The sequence below is a fragment of the Eptesicus fuscus genome, chromosome 2, assembly GCF_027574615.1.
Source record: "Eptesicus fuscus isolate TK198812 chromosome 2, DD_ASM_mEF_20220401, whole genome shotgun sequence".
In the NCBI taxonomy this organism is placed as follows: Eukaryota; Metazoa; Chordata; class Mammalia; order Chiroptera; family Vespertilionidae; genus Eptesicus; species Eptesicus fuscus.
In genome coordinates, this window is record NC_072474.1 from 93,453,015 (window position 1) to 93,480,003 (window position 26,989).

Below are 26,989 nucleotides of genomic sequence, written 5' to 3' on the forward strand. Positions count from 1 at the left end.
TCATAAAACAGTATGTGCCTGTGTAGTGATCAGCTATATCAACACCCCCCATAAACTTTGTATAGTTGGTCACGACCTTGGGTTTGAGAACTATTTCCTTCCCACCACCACGCACTCTCCTTTCCACAGACTCAGTCTCTGAAGTGTCTCATGTACTGAGCATTGTGACTATCCTCTTGTCTTTCCACGCAAGAAGCATTACATTTTCATCCCTGAAAGCCACTATCTCTCCTTCATTAGCTTTGGATGTTTGATAACAGGTGGATTATCTTTCCTATTGGGCATTATTGTCCCTGTCAAGTATGTTTTTTCCTTGAACAATTCCTTTGCAGGAGTGACACTATTGTAATACCTGTCAGTGAAGAAATGATAACCTTGAGAACCAGGTACTGAGTTCTTCAATCTTTCATGAAGCTCTAAAACTATTCTGCTAGTAAAAGGGAGATCAGGTCTCACCAACGTTTCAGATGTTATTCCTCCATAATAAGGGACAAATGAATGTACGTAACCACATTTTAAATCTGAGAGGACATAAACAAGTACCCCATTTTGTTGACTTTTTAGGATTATATATATATATGTGATGAAGTGTATCTTTCCCTTGAAACCAACAATAGCCTCATCAACAGCAATATCTCTTCCAGGACAGAATCTCTCCCTAAACTTCATTTCAAGGTATGATAAGAAGCAGTTTACCTTCTCGGTTCTTGTTCTCAAATCTTTACTTGACTTTTGGTTGTTTTTCAAGTGTAACATCCAAAATATTTGCAAGAACCTTTCTCTTTTGAAAACAGATAGAAAAAATGGTATATGAGACTCAAAATCTATGGACCAAAATAACTCTGCAAGTTGGGGTGATTCAATACACCCATATTTAGTATTACACCAAGAAAAGCCTTCATTTCCTCTATCGTCACATCTTTCCAATTATTCCAAGTGGATCTCTGGGATAGTTCTTTCTGGCTAATTTTGTGCCTAGCATACTCATTTGTCTCATCCGTTATATTTTTTATCAACGTCTCAGTAAAAAACAACTGAAAAAAGTCTATTGGTGTGGCACATCCAGAAGGAACTTGAGGTCCAACATGTAACTGACCAGTGGAGAAAGGGATTCTGCTAGGCTCTTTGTCATTCACAGATGTAGATGTCCACTTTTCTTTTTCCTGTTTTCCCCTAGAAACGTAACTTTCACTGGGTCTTATACCCGAATTCTCAATGATATCACTTGTATCTCCATCACTCTCACTCGAATAAACAATTGTGCGTCTTCGTTTTGCCTTTATGAATTCAATGTCACTGTCACTGTCACTGTCAGTACTTTCAGCCAGATCTTTGGGCAACGCAAGGGACTTTTTCCTTTCTGTAGTTCCACTAGAACCAGCGATTTGTTCATCATCTCCACTCGCATCCTGGGAGAACTCACTTTCGTCACTATTACATTTTTACTTTTTTCTTCGTTTTCAAGTAAAATTCATCATCGCTGCTTTCTATGTCTTTGGAAAACTTATCCATCCTGAGGAGGGGAAATTCACTCAGAACATGCGACTGCTAGGGGGCAAACCAATCATCCAACTAAACCCTGTGTCATGACAACATCTGTGATATGCTAATAGAAACCTAAACAAACCTAGGAGACGAAAAGATAAGGAAGGTTCTTTACCAAGAGAAGATGATGCAAGCTCAAAAAGGCATGATGCAACGACTCATGCCTTGGACCCTCCTACTCAAGATTGCTGCCTATGCAAAAGATAAGCTTAGGTGGTGGCATCAGTTGAGACGGCATTTACCTTTTACTTGTCCTTTCATGCTAATGAAAACAAGAAAAGATACCGGAAAAATAGACAAAAATCCCCCTTCCCCCCACGGTGAAACTACGTGTCGAGTGTGGCTCGACATACGAGCTGCTACCGATGCTAACCGTGTCGAGTCACACTCGACATCCGAGTGCAAAAGGTTAATTAATGTAGTAATACCTCTAAAGTTAAGATGTTTTCAGCTTCAGGGAAGAGAAACTCCTCCTATTTAAACCAGTTTCATTAATCTATAAAGACATTTATTATCTCGCCAAACAGGAAGTGGGTTACAGGAGGTGGTTTGTTTCTCAGTTGGAAAGGGGCTAGTTTTCTTAAAAAAAAAAACTAAACAAAAAACAACACAAACAACAATGTGCATTTATCACTCATTTTTCTTAAAAACACCATCTGTGTTACATAAATAAAAAGAGCAGACATACTGAAATGGGCACATAACGAATTGTAATACACGGGAGAACACTGATGTATTTATTAACTTGTGTGCCCAATCAAGAATTTGTGTAGAGACCTCCTGCCGTGCCTGTGCCTTTAAATTACTTTTTTGTTGTTAATTGTCACCGGAGGATATTTTTCTATTGATTTTTAGAGAGTGGAAGGGAGGGGGAAAAACAGAGAGAGAGAAACATCAATGTGAGAGAAACACATCGATGGGTTATCTCACGGACTTGCCCTGACCAGGACGCGGGGTTAAGCCTGCAACCAAGGTATATGCCTTTGACTGGAATTGAACCTGGGACCCTTCAGTCCTCAGGGCGACGTCCTATCCACTGAGCCAACCTGGCTAGGGCTAAATGTACTTCTTATTAATGCATTGTTGTTTAAGAAGGTCAAAGCTCTGCCCTGGCCTCTTAAAAATTCAAGCCTGTGTGTGTGTTACAGGTGTGCAAGGGAGTATATCTTTACAGCATATGTTCACCACATCCAAATGTCCAGCAAGACCCAGGCATTAGGTCATGGATTTTAGTCATGGTATAATGGTTAGTTATGCCATTTTAATTATTTTACATTGGATTCCATTAAATTTCATTTGACAAAAAGATTCTTCTGCTAAAATGTCTTATTCCCATTCGCCTCCATTGTGCAAAATTAGGAAACATCAGAGTCTAATCTATTATTCCTGTGAAAAATAGATTTTAGGGAGGATGGTTGTCAGAGATGTTTACATTTAAAGTGATGGAGTTAATTTTACACAGCAAGAAAGTGAATCAAAGTATGTTTGACTCCTGTGAGTGAAATTAAAATGTACTAACTTTCAAAGTTATGCATTATTTTTAAAAAAGGTACTAGTTCACATATTTTAAAATTCAAAACAGAACTGGCTATTCACATTATGTATTTTACAATATTGCCACCTAAAGACTTCCTTTGTGTAGAAGAAAAATGAGATTCAGAGTCAAAAGTTCCTGGTACTTAGAAAATAAATTCCTTACTCAGATCACTACTATTATACATACAACCATCTCATCAGAGCAGTGTGAGGAATAAAAGGGATAGTGCATGTAGATAGCAAATTGCCCTTAGATTACATTTCTCTGTCTTGGACAACATTGTGGTCTTGGTTTCACAGAGGCCCTAAACAAGTAATCAATACAAAACTATTTTGCCGAACTAAATTGGTCACACTAATGTAAAAACCAACACGCAAAATCTTAAGCCTTTCTAAATCATTCCAATGATGTTATACTGTTATGTGAAGAGCATATCTAATTACATATAATCAGCTATATTGCCTGTTTCATCACAGCATGTTGTTTATCAGAAAATGCAATGCATCAATGATGCACAAGTAACAGAAGCCTAAGGTTTGCTAGAAGTTTTCAATGTATTTTTAAATTACGCTGTAAAAACAGTAAACTCTTACCAGGATGTTTTATGATTACATCACAGCAACAACTGTCTACTGGGACAAAAAAAGATATGCTAAAAGGCAAATAAGTTGCTATAATTAAATATGCACAGCTTATTAACATTTTTCTTAAAACAAAAAATTAGGGTTCATCCAATGAAGCACAGGCATTCTGCCACCACCTCTGCTGGCAAATGGAATCCAATTCTAAAAATTCCTGTGATCTTGAATGTCTTGTTAAGTGTTACAGGGTTTTTGTTTTTCTTTTAGCCACTAAATTTTTCAGGAAAAATTCACCTATTTAGGAAAAATGAAAATAGATTAATATCAATTTAAAGTCAATGTCACAGTAATTACACTTCAGTGTTTCCCTTTAAAGAAGATTTTTGTGTTTGTTGGCATTCCTCTCTTGTCAGTGGCAATAATATTTCCTATATCTTTGGCTCTTTCCCCAACAATGATTAGTCATTGTTTTTTTAAAAAACAAATTTATGATCACTACAATCTCTACTATTATTCTTGTTTTTTTTCTCTTTATTATATTTTTCCATCACCATTTATCCCCCCTTTACCCTCTTCCACCTCCACCCACCTTCCTCTCCCCTGCAATCACCACACTGTTGCCTGTGTCCATGAGTTCTTTTTCTTTTTTGTTCAATCCCTCCATCTGCCACAAACCCCCCACCATCACCAAAGCTGTCTGCCTGCTCTCTCACCAAGTCTGTTTCTATTTTGCTTGTTAGTTCAGTTTGTTCATTAAATTCCACAAATGAATGCAATAATTTACTATTATTCTTTCTAGTAACTCAGTATTATAAAGCATGACCCTATTGTATCTATGGGTCTTCTGTACATTTATTCCCCACTATGTGCACTACCTAGTCCTCATCACTGACAAAGGCATTGCTGTTGGCACACTTCATTTCAGAGAGCAATTCTGCTACATTATTAGCCTAGATGTGATGTTTATAAAACAGACCTCGTTTCAGTTGAGCAGACTCATCTGATGGAATCTCTTTAGCTCATTCCCCTCTAGGGAAGCAAGAGCTCTTCCTTTATAATGGCTTCTTCTCCACCCCCTAAGGTATGTCTATCACTGTGACAGCACAGCTCAATGCTGATTGGCAGAGCTCAGAGCTGCAGGTCTGATTTTATGAGGAGTCTGGTCAAGTCTCTTTGTCATCTAAATATACGAGTAGAATTGCAACCGGCCCGTATACAATCACAAAGAATCCCAAAGCTCATAAACTAGCCAAGTAATGAAGAGAATAATCCTTGCTGCTCCATACCTCTATCTAAATCTGACAGGAGTGAAACCAACATTATTATCAGATCCTAATGCATGGTCTGAATAACCAGAATTTGAGTTTTTACTGGTAATTTAAAAAGCATTAAAATGTTCATAATTCACTTCCTTATAAATGTTAGAAAATTTCCTTAAAAACATACATACATACACAAAACCAAAAACAACAAAATAAAAACTCCTTTCAAATGACAGTACTCTACTGTAACTACTTTGGAAGCTGATTTCTTTCTATTCTTTATATATAGTTTTAGCTTGCTAGCACTGCCTGAAGAATAAATCACTTGTAATATTAGTTTCCAAAGTTCCCACATCAATCAAACTCTTGGGGTTTTGTAACTAGGATAAGCTATTATTATTTAATTAAATTTCTTTACAGGAACACAATAAATATTACTTATACTTTGTATAATTATTATAAATATAATTCATGCCAAATTTAAGCATATCTATAATTTAGACCCTAATATAAAACAGTCATTTAAAAGAGCATTAAGCCCTAGCTGGTCTGGCTCAGTGGGTAGAGCGGACCCAAGGGTCTGGGTTTGATTCCAGTCAAGGGCACCTACAGCAGTTGCAGGTTCCTCCCTGGCCTGCCCTGGTCAGGGCTCCTGCAGGAGGCAACCAACTGATGTGTTTCTCTCACACTGATGTTTCTTTCTGTCTTTCCCTCTCTCTTCCATTCTCTCTAAAATCAATGGGAAAATATCCTTGGATGAGGACTAACAAATAAAAAAAGGAATAGAGCAGATAAAAATATTTTTAAAAATAAAATGAAATAAAAATAAAAGATCATTAATAGTAACAACATGGCTCAGACACTTCCAAAAAATAACTAGCTGTTTATTCTTTAAAAAATTATAATTAAGTCTAACTCACAGGGCAAACACTATAAAGATTTTTTGGATTAAATTCAATTTTCAGATATGTTCTCACAGACCTTTTGATGGCCATTATCACATGATTTTTAATCTCTTGGAAAACACTTTTATTTTCACTAGTCAGCTCAGACTATGGGTCAAAATAAGAACTAAAATTACAAAGGTGAAAAATTGCAGGTAGCTAGTAAAAACAAAAAATATTTATAGGGAAAATAATCTTATGAATTTTTTTCTGTTGCGTCTGGGAGGAAAAAAACAAAGCTATTAATGTTGCAGGCAGCAATGCTGTCAAATACTTTTCAGGGTTTAATGTGATCTAAAATTTGGAGTTTGGAGAAGCAGCTGGCATCATTGTCAAATGACCACGTTTTCCTAAAAACCATGTTAAGTGCTTGATGGAACTTTGTCATTTCTGAGTAACCTACTATTGATATCTAAGCATAGAACAAACTGATTACTTCTGCTTTCATCAGAGTAGCTGAGCTATTACATATTAAAGTAGGGGAGGGAAGGATTCTTCATTTAACAAACAAACAACTGAGAGTAAATTTTTCCTCAATATGAACCTTATGAAACAAATCTAAGGAAGTTCCCCCAAACCCTCCCCACCTTTTTCATTCTTCACAAAAGGCAAACACAACTATTAAAATGTAAATATGGAATGTTAGGGCCTACATGACACCATCCCGTGCAGTCTACCTCACCTGCTTTATATGAAGAACGCACCAGAGGGCCACTTGCCGTATAATGAAATCCAAGGTCATTTCCTACTTTTTCCCAGTATTTGAACTTTTCAGGAGTAATGTATTCTTCAACCTAGATTTAAAGAATTTTGATTCTTGAATTTCCATAAACCATTTTGATTCTACAGAAAATTCATACCCATGCATTCAAGGTGGTTTTTAAAAAAATTATTTATTGTTGAAATATTACATATGTCCCCTTTTCTCCCCCCCATTGACCTCTTCTAGCCCGCCACCGCCCCCAGCCACCACCACCCTATTGTCTGTGTCCATAGATTATGCATCGATGCAAACAAGTTCTTTGGTTAAGCTCTTCCCTCCCCTGCCTTCCGAGATTGTGCAATCTGTTCTATGCTTCTGTGTCTCTGGATCTATTTTGTTCATCGGTTTATTTTGTTCATTAGATTCCACATATGAGTGAGATCATGTGATACTTATCTTTCTCTATTTGTTTTATTTCATTTAGCATAATACCCTCCATGCTGTCTCAAAGGGTAAGAGATTCTTCTTTCTTATTGCTGCATAGAATCCCATGGTATAAACGTACCACAGCTTTTTTTTTTTTTATTTTATTAATTTTTTTACAGAGAGGAAGGGAGAGGGATAGAGAGTTAGAAACATCGATCAGCTGCCTCCTGCATACCTCACACTGAGGATGTGCCCACAACCAAGGTACATGCCCTTGACCGGAATCGAACCTGGGACCTTTCAGTCCGAAGGCCGACGCTCTATCTACTGAGCCAAACCAGTTAGGGCAAGCTATCAGATCTTAAAGTATGTGTACATATTTTTGGGACACCTGTACATATCATATATTATATGTTATATATTATGCATTATATAAAAATATATAACTAATATATAACAGACACAAATAAATATATGTAGAGCACATAGTTAGCATGATTTGTTAGTATTGAGTGCTTTTGTGATTATAAGCAATTTTGAGAGCACAGTAAAAAGGGCAAACTATTGAGTGTAGAAAATTTGGATTTAAATATCAGGTTGTGTTTTTTTTTTAACTTATAGGTAGATTTTAATTTAATTTAATTTTTTAAATTATTTTATTGATTTTCGAGAGGAAGGGAGAGGGAGAGTTAGAAACATCGATGAGAGAGAAACATCCATCAGCTACCTCCTGCACACCCTGCAACCAAGGTATATGCCCTTGACCAGAATCGAACCCGGGACGGACCCTTGAGTTCACAGGCTGACACTCTATCCACTGAGCCAAACCCGCTAGGGCAATAATTAGTTCTTTTACTTGCTTGTTGCTCTTTAACCCCTCCAAGCCTCATTTTCCTTATCTAGATGCTTTAAGGACGTAATTTGATGATGAATATAAGACACCTCATTCAACTTTAGATTTCCAGTTTCTACGTTTAGTAGGCATTTAATAAATATTAAAACTAATGGAATTCTGAGGACCAGTGTTTTGGTCCTTTGAACCACCATTACCCTGTACCTCTAAGTATTACGTTAAACACATGGACATAAAGCATAGTTATAGTAATAGCATCTAATATTTGTAAAAACATTTCCAAAGATTTTTCAAAGCATATCATACCTATCTTGTTCAGTCTCTAAATTCAGTAAAGTTGGTAGGAAAGGTGTTGTTTTCCACATGAGAAGAACAATTATTCACTATTTTCATTTTCTCTCATTAAATTGTTTATTAAAAAGAGCATGTCTTAAAGCATGCTTATTACCATTGAGAAACTTTATAAGTTGAAAATAATCAGTCTTTGTGCTAATTTATCCAGTAGGGTAGGTCTGATGTATCCGGTGTGGTAAATAACATTAAATACATTTGCATGACACCTAACATTATAAAGCCTGATCTCACTCATCTCATTAACTATATAAAATAAGCAGGGACATTTTAGAGATGGGGACACTGAAGATTGAGAGGTCACTACGTTTGTGACAGAGGTGGAACTTGGACAAGCAAGATTTCCTGATGGAAAATGTACTCTTTCCACTATGGCACAGGCACTTTGAAGTAAGAACTCAAAGTGCAGTCGCCTGTCAATAATGCAGTATTTATCTGTCTCATTCTTTTTTTTTAATTGAAGTATAATTGACATATAACATTATATTAGTTTCATATGCACAATATAATGATTTGATATTTGTACATATTACAAAATGACCGCCACAGTAAGTCTAGTTAACATCCGTCACCATACATAATTAAAAAATTTTGTTTCTTGTTAATTTGAAAATATTGGGGCTTTTTAGCAGCTTTATTGAACTATAATTGGTAATAAACCACACATGTTAAAGTTAAGTTTTGACATATATATGCACCTGTGAAACACCATCAGTTCAATCAAAATAATAGACATATCTATCACCTTTAAGTTTTCTCAATCCCTCCTTCCCACCTTCCCCACTTAGTGCTTTGTCACTACACATTAGTTTGTATTTTCTAGAGCTTTATGTAAATGGAATCACTTAGTAGGTACTGCTTCTTGTCTGGCTTTAGTATAATTATTTTGAGATTCATCCATGTTGGTATTTGTGTCAATAGTTCCATCCTTTTTCTTGCTGAGTAATAGTCCATAGTCAGCATATATCATAATACGCTCATCCATGTACCTATTGATGGATATTGATGATGTTTCCAGTTCCAGTTTGGGGTATTTACAAATAAAGCTGCTATAATTATTTGTGTTCAAGCCTTTGTATGGACATATGCTTTCTTTTATATTAGACTAAAGGCCTGGTGCATGAAATTCGTGTGTGTGTATGGGGGGTGTCCCTCAGCCCAGCCTGCACCCTCTCCAATCTGGGATCCCTCGAGGGATGTCTGACTGCCTGTATAGGGATCGGGCCTAAACAGGCAGACACCCTCTCACAATCCAGGACTGCTGGCTCCCAACCACTCGCCTGCCTGCCTTCCTGATTGCCCCTAACTGCTTCTGCCTGCCAGCCTGATCACCTCCTAACCACTCCCCTGCCAGCATGATTGCCCCTAACTGCCCTTCCCTGCAGGCATAATCACCCCTAACTGTCCTCCCCTGCAGGCCTAGTCCCCCCGCCCAGCTGCTCTCCCCTCCTGGCCTGATCACCCACAACTGCCCTCCTCTGTAAGCCTGATCCCTCCCATCTGCCCTCCCCTGCTGGCCATCTTGTGTCCACATGGGGGCAGCCATCTTGTGTGCTGGAGTGACAGTCAATTTGCATATTAATATTTTATTAGATAGGATAAAAACACCTAGAAGTGGAATGGCTACATCATATGGCATGTGTATGTTCACCCTTCTGAGAAATTGATGAACTATTCTCTATCTTGGTTATACCATTTTACACTTCCATCAACAGTATATGTGTTCTAGTTCCTTACACCAGGGGTAGGGAACCATTTTCTGCCAAGGGCCATTTGGATATTTAGAGCATCATTTGAGGGCCATACAAAATTAATAACTTATAAATTAGATTACTGTATTTGGTCATTTAATGAACTCATGCCTGATGCCTTGGCAGGGCCAGACCAAATGATTTCGTGGGTCTTATACAGCCCGAGGGCTGGAGGTTCCTTACCCCTGTTCTACATCCTCACAAACACTGATACTGTCACTCTACCTTTTAGCCACTCTAATGAGTATGCAGTGATACTTCATTTTGATTTCAATTTGCATTACACTGATGGACTAATGATGTATAGGCATCTTTTCATATGCTTATATGCTATCTATTTCTCTTTAATGAAGTATCTGTTCAGATTTTTTTTATTACTTCTTAATTGGCTTGTTTATTTTCTTATTACTGAGTTTTGAGAGTTCTTATACATTCTATAAAGTTTTATGCAAATGTAAAACACAAAACTCAATTTGCTAGAAGACATAGGAGAAAAACATTGCAACCTAGGGTTAGGCAAAGATTTTTTAAAAAATAATTCTTTATTGTTCAAAGTATTATATATGTCCCCCTTTTCTCCCCACTGATCCCCTCCAGCCCACCCCCTGCTCCTCGCCCCAGGCCCTCACCACCCCATTGTCTGTGTCCATGGGCCATGCTGATATGTATACTAGGTCCTTGGGTTGATTAACTCCCACACCCCCCTCTCACCCCCCAACCCCACACCGCCTTCCCTCTGAGAATCTATACTCTGTTCTATGCTTCCATGTCTCTGGATCCACTCATTCATCAGTTAATTTTGTTACTTAGAGTCCACATATGAGTGAGATCATGTGATATTTGTCTTTCTCTGACTGACTTATTTCACTTAGCATGATATCCTCCATGTGGTCTCAAAGGGTAAGAGATTCTTCTTTTTTACTGCTGCATAGTATTTCATACTATAAATGTACCCACAGCTTTTTTATCCATTCATCTACTGATGGGCACTTGGGTTGTTTCCAGATCTTAGCTATTGTAAATTATGCTGAACAGCCCTAACCGGTTTGGCTCAGTGGATAGAGTGTTGGCCTGTGGACTGAGGGGTCCCAGGTTCGATTCCGGTCAAGGGAATGTACCTTGGTTGTGGGCACATCCCCTGTAGGGGGTGTGCAGGAAGCAACTGATCGATGTTTCTCTCTCTCATCGATGTTTCTAACTCTATCCCTCTCCCTTTCTCTCTGTAAAAAGTCAATAAAATATATTTTTAAAAAAATTATGCTGAACATAGGGGTGCATACATTCTTTCTGATTGGTATTCTGGTTTTCTTAGGATATATTCCTAGAAGTGGGATCACTGGGTCAAATGGCAGTTCCATATTTAATTTTTTGAAGAATCTCCATACTGTTTTCCAAAATGCTGCACCAGTTTGCATTCCCACCAGTAGTGTACTGGGGTTCTCTTTTCTCCACATCCTCATCAGCACTTAAGAGCTTAATATTTCAATCTTCTTGAACTTGTAGAGAATTGTTTTGTGTCCTAACATGTTATCTATCTTTGTGAATGACCCATGTATCAGGGTGTGGACCTGTCTAGGTTCTTCTTGCTTGGGATTCTGTGCCTTCTGAACTTGTGTGACATTTTCCTTCACCAGGTTGGGGAAGTTTTCTGCCATTATTTCTTTAAACACATTCTCTATATCTTGCTCACTTTCTTCTCTTCTGGCAATCATATTAGGTGAATATTGTTATGTTTCATGTTGTCCCACAGCTCCCTTAAGTGTTCCTCTTGCTTTTTGTTTTTCTTTTTGGTTCTTGGATTGAGTGATTTTTTTTCTGCCCTGTCTTCTAATTCACTGGTCCAATCCTCGGTTTCCCTTAATCTGCTGTGTAGTCCTTCCAATGTGTTTTTTATCATTACTGTATCATTCTGTATTTCTGACTGGTCTTTTTTCTTAGTTACTATATCTTCTCCCATGCTGTTGAGCATCTTTGCTATCATTATTCTGAACTCTATATCTGATAAATTTCTTATCTCTATTTTGTTTAGCTCTTCTTCTGGAGAATTCTCTTGTTCTTTCATTTGGGGGTTGTTTTTTGGTCTTCCCTTTTTGGCTGCCCTTTTGGGTTTGTGTCTATGTATTAGATAGATATGCTATGACTCTAGTGCAGGATGATGTCAGATGCCTTTTGTAACTGGCCCTGAGTACCCTATTTAGAGCGATCAGCAACCCACAGCTTGTGGCTCCCTCTGCTGGGGCTGGGTGCCTTCAGAAAGGACCAAGATGTGCACCAGGGTCTGCTTTTTCTAGCCCCTGTCCCAGAAGAATCAAGCAGATTCAAAGCCTCCAGAGCTCCTCCTCTGCCTGCAGTCCAACTGACACTCAGTCTTGATTAGCCTCAGGCTATTGACCATAGGGTTGGGGGAGAGGTCTTCCAACATGGTGGGGCAACTGCCTTTCCCCTAGAAAAAAACTACCTGGATAGCAAAGGTCTGCGAAGAAAGGCCATTCTTAATGTGAGAAAATGAGTCAGCACAGGCAACTGAGGTGGCTGCCCTCTGAGCTCCAACCCCAGAGCCTCCAACCTGGCTTCTGCTCACACAGCTCCAGTCCACTCTTCCCTCCCTCTGGTGAAGCCCAAGGTGTGTGGCTGCACATGAAATTTTGTGTGTTGGCCCTTTAAGAGGGTGCCTACATTTCCAGCCATCTCTGGCAGGCAGATAGCAACCCTGCTGCTTTTCACAGCCAGATGTTCTGTGGCACCTTTCTCAGTTCTGCTTCTGAGCTGGGGAGCCCAGCTTGGGGTTAGACCCTGGAATTCTCAGTGGGAACCCCCTGCAGCTGAGATATCCCTCTGGACCTTCAGCTGCTATCTGTGGGAGTCCGGCCACCCGTTTTGTGTCTCCATACTTCCTACCAGTCTCTATGCTGTCTCCACTTTCCATCCTTGGTTATCAGAGTTCTCTCCAGCTAGTCTTCAGTTGAGTTTTCAGGTTGATTTTTCTGTATTTTAGTTGTATTTCCAGTTTGGTCCTGGTAGAATGTCAGTGTACCTTCCACTTACTCTGCTGCCGTTTTTAATCTCCGTTTTTGTTTTAATTCTTTATTGTTTAAAGTATTACATATGTCTCCTTTCTTCCCCCATTGACCTCTCCCCAGCCACTCCCACCTCCCAGCAGTCAATCATACCCCTACTGTCTGTGTCAATTGGTTTTGCCATTTTTAATCTCTTAAGGTGGTTTTTAACTTCATAATTTATCCAGGCGCGCCCAGGTTTCTTCTTTTACCTTCTCACTGACTACCTGTCTACTGGTTACCTGCTGGCCACTCTATCAGAACGTAATTACAGGGAATTAGAAAGGAGGGGGAACATCAATGTTGTATCATATTAGCTATTCCAAAGGATAGACAAAGAAAATGAGATTGTTTATAGAGATTATATATCTGCATCACTCCTTTATGAACTAACAAATATAATCAAGAATTAGTCACTCCGATAAAATTCTTGAGGACTACGCTGTGTATTACTTATTTTGTATCTTCTGCTTAGCATTGTTTTTGGCACATGGTCACTACTCAAGAAAAGTTTCTTGAATTAATGACTAAATGTCCAATATAAAAATAGGAAGACCGACTTCATCTCTGGCTCTTCATATAACTCTAAAACAAACCACAAGATCACCATTGGGAATGAATATAATTTCCCAACTTTTAAATATAGTTTTTTTGTTGGCTTGCTTAAGTCACATAATTTTGAGGGCAGGAAATAAGTGCCAGTGTAGCTGCTTTATGCAGATAATATAATGGAAACTGGAACTGGAAAATATACATGGAACATATTATTAAAAAGCCAGCAGTGGCATGGCTCAGTGGTTGAGTGTTGATCTATGAACCAGGAGGTCGTGGTTTGATTCCCCGTCAGGGCACATACATGGGCTGTGGGCTTGATCCCTAGTTTGGGGCATGTAGGAGGCAGCCAATCAATGATTCTCTGTCATCATTGATGTTTCTCTCTCTCTCTTTCTCCCTTTCTCTCTGAAATCAATAAGAAAAAAAAGTATTTTTAAAGAAAAGCCAGCAGCTTTGTAATTTTTACCTGTGGAAAATAAAGATTTAATTAAAATTACCAACATTTGGCAATTCATGGTAGCTGTACCTTGAGGTGGCGCTTTGTTGGCTGCATATACTGTCCTAACGTCAAACAGTCCACATCTGCCTCACGAAGTGCTAGATAGGAAGAAAAAATACATTATATTACCAGATGCTTTTATGAAGCTAAAATTGTACATTTAAGCATAATTTTCCAGAAAGTAATTTTACTATAGAACAGTGTGAACTTTATCCTGGCCTACAATCCTGATGTTGGAAAATAAGACTGTATCCATTCATTCAAAGGTATTTATGTGTCAGGAGATATGGTAAGGATTGAAAACAGGAATGATTAAGACAATCATGTGGGGCCGATATAAGGATGAATGACTCCAGTACTATGGAATAAATGTTAAAATAGGGTTGGAAAGTGTCTAGAGCAGGAGTCTGTTAGGCAGAAAGGATGAAAAGAACTACTGTATATCAAAGGCCCCAAAACACCCACATTGTAGACCAGACATGTTATACTAGAGGCCCGGTGCATGAAAACTCATGCACTGAAGTGGGAGCGTCCCTCAGCCCAGCCTGCCCCCTCTCACCGTCCAGGAGCCCCCAGGGGCAGGAGGTGACCTGGCGATCAGTGGAAGGCAACACCCCATCACACCTCTGCTGCTGCCACTGCCAGCAGCGCAATCCTCAGCTGGCCCTGGTTATCTGAGCCTTGGGCAGTCCTGGGCAGCTGGGCAGCCGCCATCCAAGGCTTGCCTGCACCTTGGGTCAGCCACAATCTTGTGGCTGTGGGTGCTGCCATTTTGAGGGTGTGGCAGTCAATTAGCATATTCCCTCCTTATTGGCTGTGGGTGCCACCATGTTTGTGAGGGCATGATGGTCAATGAGCATATTCCCTCTTTATTAGGATAATATAAGGCTTTAGGTAATTGTACAAGGTATGCACTGGGGATGTGATTTGATCTCTGACCTCAGAATCTTTCTAGTAAAACTTTATGAACTGTGGTAAAGAGAAGCTTTCAATTACTATTTGAACTCATTACTCTTTGAAACAATAACAGCTACAAGAAGGCCAAGGACTTTCAGGTAAAATAAAAGCTGTTGTATTTAAAAATTTAAAAAGCCTAAGCATCACAAAGCAAATGAGCTTATGGGACTAAGGTTAGCAAAGTCCAAAATGTATCATGTTATGTGACAATGTTGCCAGTAAGCTCTTTCTCAAAGGCCTGGATTCATCTTACTCATCTTTGAACTGTCAGTGCTGGCCAGAGCTCTTGGTACCTGGATGGCTTTCAAAAATTGTCCAACTGAACAAGAAAAGTGTACAAAATCATGTTTTTACTTGATACAAGGATAGAAAATAAAATGGGATGCAAATTTCATATCTTGATCTTCTGGCATGTCATTCCACAAAATTCTAAGAAAACATACATCCTTCCCTTTTTATGTTATTATTTATAAGCATATACTGTACTTAATTCTTACTGGAACTTTCACTGAGATTATGGAGGGAATCGTAATGGGACCTTCAAAGTGGGGATCCTGTCCAGCCAGTGTGGCTCAGTGGTAGAGCATCAGCCCATGAAGCAGAAGGTCACAGTTCAATTCCCAGTCAGTGCATGTGCCCAGGTTGCGGGCTCCATCCCCAGTAGGGGGCAGCCGATCAATGATTCTCTCTCATCATTGATGCTTCTATCTCTCTCTCCCTTCCTCTTTGAAATCAATAAAAAAAAGTGGGGTTCCTGCCCTAATTGGTTTGGCTCAGTAGATAGAGCGTCGGCCTGCAGACTCAAGGGTCCCAGGTTCGATTCCGGTCAAGGGCATGTACCTTGGTTGCGGGCACATGCCCAGTAGGGAGTGTGCAGGAGGCAGCTGATCGATGTTTCTCTCTCATCGATATTTCTAGCTCTCTATCCCTCTCCCTTCCTCTCTGTAAAAAATCAATAAAATATATATTTTTTTTAAAAAGTGGGGTTCCTGCTATTATTCAAATGAAATGAGAGTTTTAATTTTCAATTCCTTTACCTTTCATTGTTGCATATACTTGCTCATCATCTTCGCCTAAACCCAACATGATAGATGTTTTAGAAATGACATCAGGCTGAACCTCCTTGGCGTGCTTCAGGACCCGCAGAGACTGGTCGAAATTGGCCCTGGGATCACGGACTTTCCTTGAAAACAGCAGGGCTGTTGTCAGCAAGAATAACCACAAGCTCAACTAAGCACATAGTTATGTAAGCAATATGAAAGACCAGGAAAGTACATTCTGGACATTACATCATCATATGGTTCAATGGTAGAATTTGTGCACCAAAGTCTAACTATTACTTTAGGATAGAAAATAAGGCTTTGCTGGGCGCCCTTGCTGTTGACTTTTAAGGCCTTTCAAGTCTGGGGCAGAGAAAACTAAAATAAAAGTAATTCGATTTATGAAGTACTTGAGGAGAAGCTAGAATTCTGAAGCTGAGAGTAAGTGATTATAAAGGGTAGTAAAGAAAAAAAAGGAAAAGGAGTAGAAGAAAATCTCCATACTGAACAAAGAAAAAACTGTTTCACTTAAACCCACATTTCAGGGCTGAAACTTTTATAATTTCTTTTCCAAAGACTGAGCTGCCCTCTGCTGGTGGGTATACAACGTTGACATCTCCTAGTTTAAAAAAAATGCAGGATTCTGGAATTTTCACTGGAAAGGATAATGTTCCTTAAGTGAAAACAGGGAAATTGGCACCCACTGGTGGTGGTATGAGGAGATAGGGCAGGGTTGGAACAGGCTGTGTGCCAGACTTTAACGGGGCCAAACCACCATGGTTTAAATTGGGACAAGGCCCAATGGTTAGAAATTGCTGATGTTAGCCTGGCTGGTATGGCTCAGTAGTTGAGCATCGACCTATAAACCAGAACCAGGAGGTCATGGTTCAATTCCTGGTCAGGGCACATGCCCCAGTTGCAGGTGTGCAGGAGGTAGTGATCAATGATTCTCTCTCATCATTAATATTTATATTTTCCTCTCTGAAATCAATAAAAATATATATTTTTAAAACTGCTGATGTTAAACCAGCATTCATTTGAATTCAAAAGCAACCTTTATTTTGGGTAATTGATTTGTTGTTGTGGTTGTTATTTTTAACCAGAGACCAGTTCACTGAGAAGAGAGGAAACCAATTTATGAGTTAAAAAATAACCACAAAACTGATAATACAGAAAGTCATTATTTTCTGAAAGTATTTCTCCACTGAATTTAAATTATGCTCTCTAATGTTTATGATTTAGTGGAAATGATGGTTATTCTTTATCATACTTCTTTCAAGTTCTATTATAATGTCTATAAACTAACAAAACCATTGTCAAAAACTTTACTAAAATAAATAAAAATGAATGTTACAGGTTAAAATAATCTTTTTTAAATATGAGCATAGTCACAATGTGGAATAACAATCTATAATTACTCCTAACCACTAAAATTTTTAGAAAAAGTAAAGTAGTATAGTGTCTACTTTTTGAGAGATTTAAAATACATCTGAATACCAGTTTTTCTTTGGCATCATTTATTGCATATCTTAATGCCAAATGCATTTTATAGCATTTTTGTTTCTTTGTTTCTTTTTTTAGAATTACACTCAAAGTAATTGCTCTTGTATAATTTTTTTTAACACTGTTCTTTGAAAAAATAACTCATCGGCACTTCTAATAAGATACTATCAAAAAGAGCAAAAAAGATGCTCATTATGTGTGTATAACAAAACATACACATGCACAAATATATAAGATATTTATACTTGGATGTTGAAAATTGATATTACTGGGTAGAAATATTATGGGTGATGATCACATTCTTTCGTTGGCAATATTATCTAATTTTTCTGTAATAGGCTTACTTATGTGGTTTCTGTTTTAAAAAACTCACTGTATAAAAGTCTATTACAAAGTTCTCCTTTGAGAAAAGTGAGAAAACGTTCCAATATCACTCGGTATGTGTAATTACCTCTGTAATTCTGGAACTGTTTCTACATTATGTGCATATACATCTAATCCTGACAGAGCGACTTTTTCTATTGCTTTAAGATCTCCTCGGAAATCGGGAGTGAGACATTCCACAAGAATTTTTGGGTTCCTAAAGGAAAAAAAGATAAGCATTAAACTGGGGAGAAGAACTGACATAACTGCTGCTCCAAACAGAAATCATCCCACACATTCTGTATCACTTTCAACACAGTAATCTTTGGAACTCTGCCCCAAAAAGCATGAACATACAAATGTTTATATCTGAACTGTTTAATGAAAAAATAAACCCAGAACATCAAATAATATGTACACAGTGGTTAAAATACATCTGTAAGCAAATGACAATCAGGATACATTTTGAGACTGTGCAGATTTTTAAGCATTACTAAGAAGGCATTTAAAAATATGTATTTTTTTAGGAATTAAAATATAAATATTAAAACGTTAAATATAAAATATATTTTAATTTTTAGAAAGTAAATTGGGATATTTCTATGAGCATATAAACATTATTTGATTGCTTTAATTTTTATTTATTTTAAAATTCGTCAAATAGGACCTTCCTCTCTTCCTCTAGGCAAATATTTCACAAGTGCTATGGGCTTTAAAAGCTATTCTGAGTTGCGGAGTCAAGTTGAGCTTTGCTTAAATAAAATGTAAGCTAAATACTAATCTTCCTATTTACATTGGCTATATCTATGTATTCAAGCATTGAAATGTGAACTAGCTCAGAGAGCTGCTTTCCCTGACAGCAGTAGAAATGACCGGGACAGCTGACAAATTTTCCCACAAATCCAACTGCAGTTTCTGGAGCTGTTTCCTAAGAGAACAGATGCATAAAAATATACCCTCTTATGGATATAAAAGATATTGAAAGAACACATCCTATAACTCACTGTTTGTTAACTGCAAGTTGAAACCCATTAGTAGTTTGTGAAATCAATTTAGTGGGCTGCAAACAAACATTTTTTTAATGAATTATAAAATATATTAAATAGAAAATATTACAGGAATCATTGAAGAAACATTTACTAAGTATGCAGGTGCCAGACTAGCACTGAGCTATAGGAAATAGGCATAACTCCCTTTTTAAAATCTTTTTAAATGGACAAGATCAAAGTCGAAAAAATGTGGATTATGGGTAAAATTCCAAGGACATATACAGATAAACTCTATATCAAGACTTACATATTTTTACAATGTGGGAGCTTATCTCATCCTTATTCCTTCTAGATGATGATTTATTCAAAATCAGTGCTAGGAAGACTGCAGCTTTATACTTCTTTTAAAATTACTCAAAGGAAGTTTAGACTAGCACTCAAATACAAAGCAAGGGCTCTATGCACCAAAAGTTCATGGATGAGTTCGTGTCCCCGAATCCCTAAAATTTCTGCAAGTATGTACCTTCACATATGCTTTTTTTCGGCAGATAATTTCCAGCAGATTATCAGAGGGATTTATAACACCTCCCATCCCCCCCGCAAAAGGTTAATAGCCACTGCTTTGAAGTAAAGACCATACTGAATTTATATGAGACAAACAAAGTACCTTTCCTTTAAGTATGATACAGTCTTTGCAAAGTGCTCAGCTCCTCCATCAGGCAAATCTAGAAACAAGAGAGCCCACTGCTCAAGGTGATGCCACAAATTAGTAAGAGCCAATTTCTGGAAGTGGTAATAATGACACTAACCATCTCGATCCACAGATGTCAGGACAACATAATCCAGACCCCACTCTGCTATTGCCTTTGCAGTATTGTAGGGCTCATTGGCATCTAGTGGAGGTGGCTTTCTTGCAGTCTTAACAGAACAAAATCTGCAACCTCTTGTACATGTGTCACCCATCAACTAAAATAGAGATGTTACAATTTCAATCAAGCAGACAGATGACCCTCAAGAATATAGTATTGAGAGGATAAAGTTACAAAGAATGAATACAATTTGATTCTGTTTATAAGAAATTTGAACCATTCAAAGCTAAGCAATATTGTTAAGGGACACAAATATAATGTGGTAAAACTAGAAAAAAAATAGGAAATGATAAACTCAGGACTAAGAATGGTGTTAAGGGAAAAAGAAAGGGGATGGGATCAGCAAAGAATGCATAGGTGGGTTCAAAGATAATGCTAATGTTCTACACTCAAACTGGAGGTAAGGGGTTATTTGCTATATTGATATTCTTACATGTAAGTTATAAAGATTCTTTTGTATCTATTTAATATTAATAAAATTATTTAAAAGAAATAAAATATTTAATGAACATCAATATGCAGGCCTCTGTGGAAATTAAATAGAAGGCACAGCTCCTTCTTGTTAAATAGATGAAACAGAAAACACATAAAAAGCTAATAATCTGCTTTCTGTGGGTATCGCTTTCTCCAGGACACTGCTTCTGCTGCCACAGGTCACTACCATGTCTACCCCCTGCAAGCACAGCCAGTGCAGATGCTCCGTAGGGGTTGTAGTTTAGGGGAGAAAGCTCCTCTCTCCCTTTAACTCTCTCAGAGAGGACTCACAGCAATGATGCTTAGGCCCGATGTCTCACAGAGTTTTACTGAAACAATGAACTCTCCCCGGGAATCGGTTATGAGTCAACAGTGGGAAAGGGGACCTGGTAAGGAGTGAAGCCAGAGATCCCCATCATGGAGTATTCAGAATTACTCCTTCAAGAACCGAGGTTGTGTAACTTGGATAAGCTCCTGGTTGGCTCTGCATTATAAGAAGGAGCTCTATCTCCTTGGTCGGCAAACTGCGGCTCGCGAGCCACATGCGGCTCTTTGGCCCCTTGAGTGTGGCTCTTCCACAAAATACCACGGCCTGGGCGAGTCTATTTTGAAGTGGCATTAGAAGAAGTTTAAGTTTAAAAAATTTGGCTCTCAAAAGAAATTTCAATCGTTGTACTGTTGATATTTGGCTCTGTTGACTAATGAGTTTGCTGACCACTGCTCTATCTCATAAGAATCCCCACTTCCTCAAGTAAATAGCCTCCTGCTGGTACAATTCAATGGTTTATCAGAACTTCCCAGACAAATATGAATTCTCAGTTGCACATAATACAGGTTAGCCTCAATATCTCTATATCTATACCCCTCTGGATAAATATGGTAGACTGCACTGTTAATCCCAATTCTTAGGCAACCAAATTAAGGTTATACATCTCACCATTTGCCATGTAACTTGCAGTCCCCCCTTCCCCCACACACTGGATGAGGAATTTATGTGTCTATCCCAACTGATGTTTGTCTTGGCCATGTGACTTAATTTGTCCAATAAAATGATAGCAGGCATGACCAAGCAGAAAGCTCAAATGTGCATAGGTGGTTGGCTTCCCCTCTTGTACTCCCTCCATTCTCCGTAAGAATATCCCGAAGAGCTGCTGGTCTAAGGTAAATAAAGCTCTGTAGAGCAGACCTGAACCCAACCTACTTCCTGGAGTTCAGCTTAGCTCAGTCAATACCAGTGGAATCCCAGCCAACCAAAAGCCCATGAGAAAAATAAATTCTTGTTGTTTAGGAGGAAAAAGAAGTTCAGCAACCATAAGTAACATTTTCAAAACTTAATATAAGATATAGCTCAAGACAGCACATGTTTAACTGTCAGACAGATGGAAAAATCAATAATAGATTTATTCAGAGAAGGGAGAGATCATAACAGGTTAGTTTATTTTGTCAGGTTGTTTTTTTTCATACATTTTGCAAAAATTCATGTGAAATGAAAAATCTAATCAGAAGCACATAATGCATATTTTTAGGAGAAAGACCTAAAACATTTCCTTCCAATTTCTAGACTAAAGCTTTAGAGTTTGAGACTGGTCTTACCATGATTGTGGCTGTAGCAGTAGCATATTCTCCACCTCCCCAACACTCTCCAATATTGGGGCATCGAGCTTCCTCACACACCTGTGAGTAAAAGGGAACTGAATACAACCAAATTGAAAGTATCTACCAACTGAACAAATGAGTGACCAGGCATTTTACCTGTACATCTTTATAACATATTTATGAAGAAATTCACTATTTAACCTTTTGCACTCGGATGTCGAGTGTGACTCGACACAGTTAGCATTAGAATAAAGGAATTGAGAAAAAAGCAAGCGAGTGCAAAGGGTTAAAAATGCTGTTAGTTGCCAAACTGTATCTTTATTAAGTTAAAAACTATATGAATGTATACATTTTATATGTGCAAAGAAATGGAAGGGTATATATAGAAGAGTTAAAGTGATATAGTTAATATTTGGGATTATGTATTGGATGTTTCACATTTATCTTTATACTCTTTCCTATAAGCATGTTCTTAACTTGTAATATAAAACAAACAAACCCTCATTTCCAAAGACACAGGAAAATCTTTTTTTCCCTACTATTAAATGAGAAGCTAAGAAATTCAATTACTTTTTTTAATTTTTTGGTTAATCCTCACCAAAGGATATTTTTCCATTGATTTTTTAGGGAGAATGAAAGAGAGAGGGAAAGACAAAGAGAAATATCGATGTGAGAGAAATGCATCCATTGGTTGCTTCCTGAATGAACGTGACCAGGGCCCGTGCTGGGGAGGAGCCTGCAACTGAGGTACATGCCCTTGACTGGAATCAAACCCCGGACCCTTTGATCAGTAGGCTCTATCCACTGAACCAAACCAGCTAGGGCTTCAGTTACTTTTTGTTTCTTTTGTAGGGAAAATAATTTTTAAATTTATTTCCATTATTAATAGTAATGTATCCTAAACACTTTCCTTACTGTTATTGGTATGTAGTTTATTAATTTTTAAGTTACACATGTAGAAAATGTATGGCTTTTGGTTAAGAGAAATATTTAACACTTGACAACTTACTGTATGGAGATTTAAATTCCGCAAAGTATTTTTCAGTTTATTGTAATTTTTCCCCATGGGAATCTCTGTCTTTAGCCATGGAGGTAGTCTTAACCTGAGGAAAATGAAAACTATCCATTAACAAACATATCCCCAAATAATCATACAGCTTTGATCTATTAATTCATCTAATAATCATACATTGATCTATTAATTCCTGGTGAAGAGGTCCCCCCGCCCCCCATTATTCTGAATTAACTTATAATTTTTGCCATAGAAGAAAGAACAGAGATTCAAATTCAGGCTTGCTCAAATACTTTAGGAAACACTGATATTTGTGTCTAACAGGACACTATGCTCATGTGTATCATTTGCAAAGGCACAGAATAATACCATCCTAATAAAAAAGAATGAGGAAGTTTTGAACATCTCATTTCCCAATGAAAAAAGTCTGTATTTTTTCAGATTAAGGAGGACTTCTGCTCTACTTGATATTCTCGATTTTTATATTGATTATTAAATGAGAAGAATCTGAAATTTGGAGTGAAGACTATCTTCAGGTTCCCCTTGACTTCCACCCACTTGTGATCTAGAAATTGTTAGGTAAAGTATCCAGCAAAACAATTTGTCCGCAAGAATAACCAAGATGGCGGCATAGGTAAACCCCTGTACTTGCTGCCTATCACAACCACATCAAAACTCCAACTAAAAGACAAAACAAATATCATCCAGAACCATGGGAAAGCTGGTTGAGTGAAAGTTCTACAACTAGAAGGAAAGAAAAACGTGCATCGAGACTGGTAGGAGGTGCGGCGGTGCAACTGGGTGCACTGCTGTTTTTTTCAATCGGGAGGGAGATACAAGCTCCCGAATGCTCTGAACTCCAGTTCTGGGGGAGACTCTGGGGACCCAGACTCATACGGGGAGAAATTGGACTGTCTGGCAAAAAGAATTAAAAAATATAAAGATAGTGTAAGGAGCCTCTGGGACAACTTCAAGCGTACCAACATCAGAATTATGCGGGTGCCAGAAGAAGAGAGAGAGCAATATATTTAAAACCTATTTGAAGAAATAATGACAGAAAACTTCCCCCACCTGGTGAAAGAAATAGACTTACAAGTCCAGGAAGCGCACAGAACCCCAAACAAGAGGAATCCAAAGAGGACCACAGCAAGACACATCATAATTAAAATACCAAGGGCAAAAGACAAAGAGAGAATCTTAAAAGAGCAAGAGAAACAGTTACCTACAAGGTAGTACCCACCCCTACAACTGTCAGCTGATTTCTCTACAGAAACTATGCAGGCCAGAAGGGAGTGGCAAGAAATATTCAAAGTGATGAATAGCAAGAACCTACAACCAAGATTACTCAGCAAAGCTATCATTTAGAATTGAAGGTCAGATAAAGAGCTTCACAGATAAGAGAAAGCTAAAGGAGTTTATCACCACCAAACCAGTATTATATGAAATGCTGAAGCGTATTCTTTAAGAAGAGGAAGGAGAAGAAAAAGGTAAAGATAAAAATTATGAACAACAAAGTGACAACAAATACATATCTATCAACAAGTGAATCTAAAAATCAAGTGAATAAAAAAATCTGATGAACAGAATAAACTGGTGAATATAATAGAATCAGGGGCATAGAAAGGGAGTGGACGGACAATTCTCGGGGGTGGGGGGAAGGCGTTGTGGGGGGTGCCAGAAGAGATTGAACAAAAATCTTACACCTATGGATGAGGACAGTGGCGGAGGGTAAGGGCATGGGGTTAGGTGGAAACTGGATGGAGGGGAACTATGGGAGGGGGGGAGAGAAACAAATGTAATAATCTGAACAATAAAGATTTATTTTTTAAAAATGCCCCCCCCCCCAAAACAAAACAAAACACAACAATTTGTCCTCTGCATGAAATTCCCTCACCATTCTTTTAAATTAAGTCAAGATATCCATAGGTCATATGTACATAGACTTCGAGAAGCACAAGTTATATCATAAACACCCAATTACAATGAAAAATTTAACAAAGTCTAATAGATTAGTAATAAGGTAATAAACTTCACTTTCTGAAGAAATTTGATGAGGAATAGAAAAAAGGAGATTGAGGTGTAGGATGGTTCATCCCTAGAAAGGGTGAAGGAAAATTATCAAAGAGTACAGAGAAAGGTATTTCAACAATTTCACCTACTTATCTATTCTATGTCTGTTATCACTTCCTTTTAATGATTTTAATCTAAATTTAACAAGTCTGATTAAAAATATACTCTAAGGTTTGGTTATATCTTAAAATAATGCAAGATGAAGGAATGGGACATTAAAACGATCTCAAAATTTCAATTACCTTTCTCCTTTCTGGCGCTTTAAGTTTCCTTTATATTCATCCCAGGTGCTCTTGTCTGCAAGATCACCAGACACAAAATCTTGAAGGTCTGGTCCATTTTGTAAAAATTCCTTTTTTTTATCTGGCAAGGAACTTACTGCTCTGACTGGACTGCATAAATATTTTCCAAATACCTAAAGAGTTCATTATGACATTTATTTAGTGGGGTTTGGAATCATTTACTTACCATTTAATATCCCCTCTACCCACCCGCCTGCAGATACCAAAACCCGAGGATGCTCAGGTCCCCTGTATAAAATGAACTGAATCAATGTATACAATCCTACCTTCCCACCAGGATTCCTAAATGCAGATAGAAAAAAAACCCAACCCCCACCCCCCCTATTAGTGGGCTTTTGCAGTTCAGACCCTTGTTGTTCAAGGGTCAACTGTACATTTGTTGACCATAAGAAACCACTAGCCTCTAGATGTGAACACAAACGTGACGAGATAACCCAAACACTACAAAAGTCATTAGTCAGTACACCTAACGCAAAAGAATCTTCAACAATTTAAGAAGAGCATCTGGTAATGGTGCTGCACGACTGCTACAGCACTTGTCCTTGTCTCTGGGAAAGCCTACAGCACAGGTGTGTGTGCCCGGCGCCCAGAGTGGTATCTAGTACATCCTATACAATCCTATCCTATATAACAAAAGCCTAGTATGCTGTGTCCAGTCATCCGTTCAATCAAAGCATAATATGCTAGTGATATGCTAAGGCCGCTCAACCGCTCACTATGACCTGCACTGACCATCAGGGGGCAGACGCTCCAACCTTGCTGCTGAGGTCCAGCCAATCGGGGATGGGCCGGACAGGCCCTGGAGCCCTCCCAGCTTCCCTCCCCAGCTGGCCAACCTCCCTGATTCCCTCCCTGGTCCCAATCGTGCACCCCCTCCCCCACCCCAGTGCAAGAATCTCGCGCACTGGGCCACTAGTAGTAAATAATAAGGGGTGCTCAACGCAGTGCTCCTTCCTATAAATGCTCCAAAAAGTGCAGGGTTCACATCAGTGATAAACGGAGAGAAAAGCTCTCGGCGTAGGCCAGAGAACCTACAAGGAAACCAATACCCGAGATTGTACCACACAGGGGTGCTGGGAGCATTAAATGATACCACGTGAAGAAGGATTAGAGCCCGGCGGGCACGGGTCAGTGGTTGGGCGGGCCCGTTCCCGGTTACGGTACCAGCAGGGCTTTCGGCTAGATCCCCAGGGGTGCATAGGGAGGCGGTGCAGGAGGCAACCAATGGATAATTCTCTCTCATTGCTGTGCCTCTCTCTCTCCCTCTCCTTTCCTCTCTGAAATCAAAACTATATTGTATATTTTCAAAAAAAGAAGCAGCACATATTATGTCTACCCCGACGGCCACGAGAATAGAGCAATTTGTTGCTTCCATTAAAAAAAAGAAAAACAGATTAGAACAGTAAGTGACCAGAAGTAAGTGATCAGAAATTGTTGGCCTTATTATTGGGCGCACTGAGAGAATGGAGTCCCCCACCCCACGCCCGCACCCTGAAATCCCGCCGCTCACCTGGGGTCTCACGGTGCGGACGACTACCCCACATCGCAGAGACATCTCCCGCTTTCGTCTTCCAGCCGGGTCCCGGGATTTAATTACCAGGAAAGAAACAGGTGGAGAATGCGCTCAGTATTTATGACAGATGACCTTAACTACCACTGAACCTGTGGAACTTTAAGCTGGCTCGCGATTGGCTGCTTTAGCCGAGTGGCGTCGCGCACTCATGACGTCATACGCAGGGCCCTTACGGCTA

General features: G+C 38.7%; 1 protein-coding gene across 2 annotated transcripts; it reads right to left on the reverse strand.

Moving 5' to 3' along the window:
* Positions 1 to 3,735: 3,735 nt before the first annotated feature.
* Positions 3,736 to 26,877, reverse strand: LIAS (lipoic acid synthetase). Of its 2 annotated transcripts, XM_008140226.3 has the most exons (11): positions 26,749 to 26,877; positions 25,179 to 25,351; positions 22,864 to 22,957; positions 21,852 to 21,932; positions 19,725 to 19,881; positions 19,583 to 19,640; positions 18,015 to 18,143; positions 16,058 to 16,203; positions 14,091 to 14,161; positions 6,552 to 6,663; positions 3,736 to 3,957 (listed from the first exon to the last, which is right to left on the reverse strand). In XM_008140226.3, the coding sequence occupies exons 1-11, from the start codon at positions 26,791 to 26,793 to the stop codon at positions 3,905 to 3,907; spliced, it is 1,119 nt and encodes a 372-aa protein (XP_008138448.1). In that variant the 5' UTR covers positions 26,794 to 26,877; the 3' UTR covers positions 3,736 to 3,904. The 2 variants fall into 2 exon arrangements, with proteins under 2 accessions (XP_008138448.1, XP_054585455.1); XM_054729480.1 differs by lacking the exons at positions 3,736 to 3,957; positions 6,552 to 6,663; positions 14,091 to 14,161; ... (2 more) ...; positions 19,583 to 19,640; positions 19,725 to 19,881 and having other exon boundaries at positions 21,848 to 21,949.
* Positions 26,878 to 26,989: the final 112 nt, after the last annotated feature.

Excerpts from the sequence above, each read along its gene's own strand:
- LIAS (XM_008140226.3), bottom strand. The coding sequence starts at position 26,793 with ATGTCTCTGCGATGTGGGGTAGTCGTCCGCACCGTGAGACCCCAG. Across the intron at positions 22,958-25,178 it reads AAGCGCCAGAAAGGAGAAAG|GTTAAGACTACCTCCATGGC; the intron begins GTAATTGAAATT and ends CATTTTCCTCAG. Across the intron at positions 6,664-14,090 it reads CAACAAAGCGCCACCTCAAG|GTTGAAGAATACATTACTCC; the intron begins GTACAGCTACCA and ends CTTTAAATCTAG.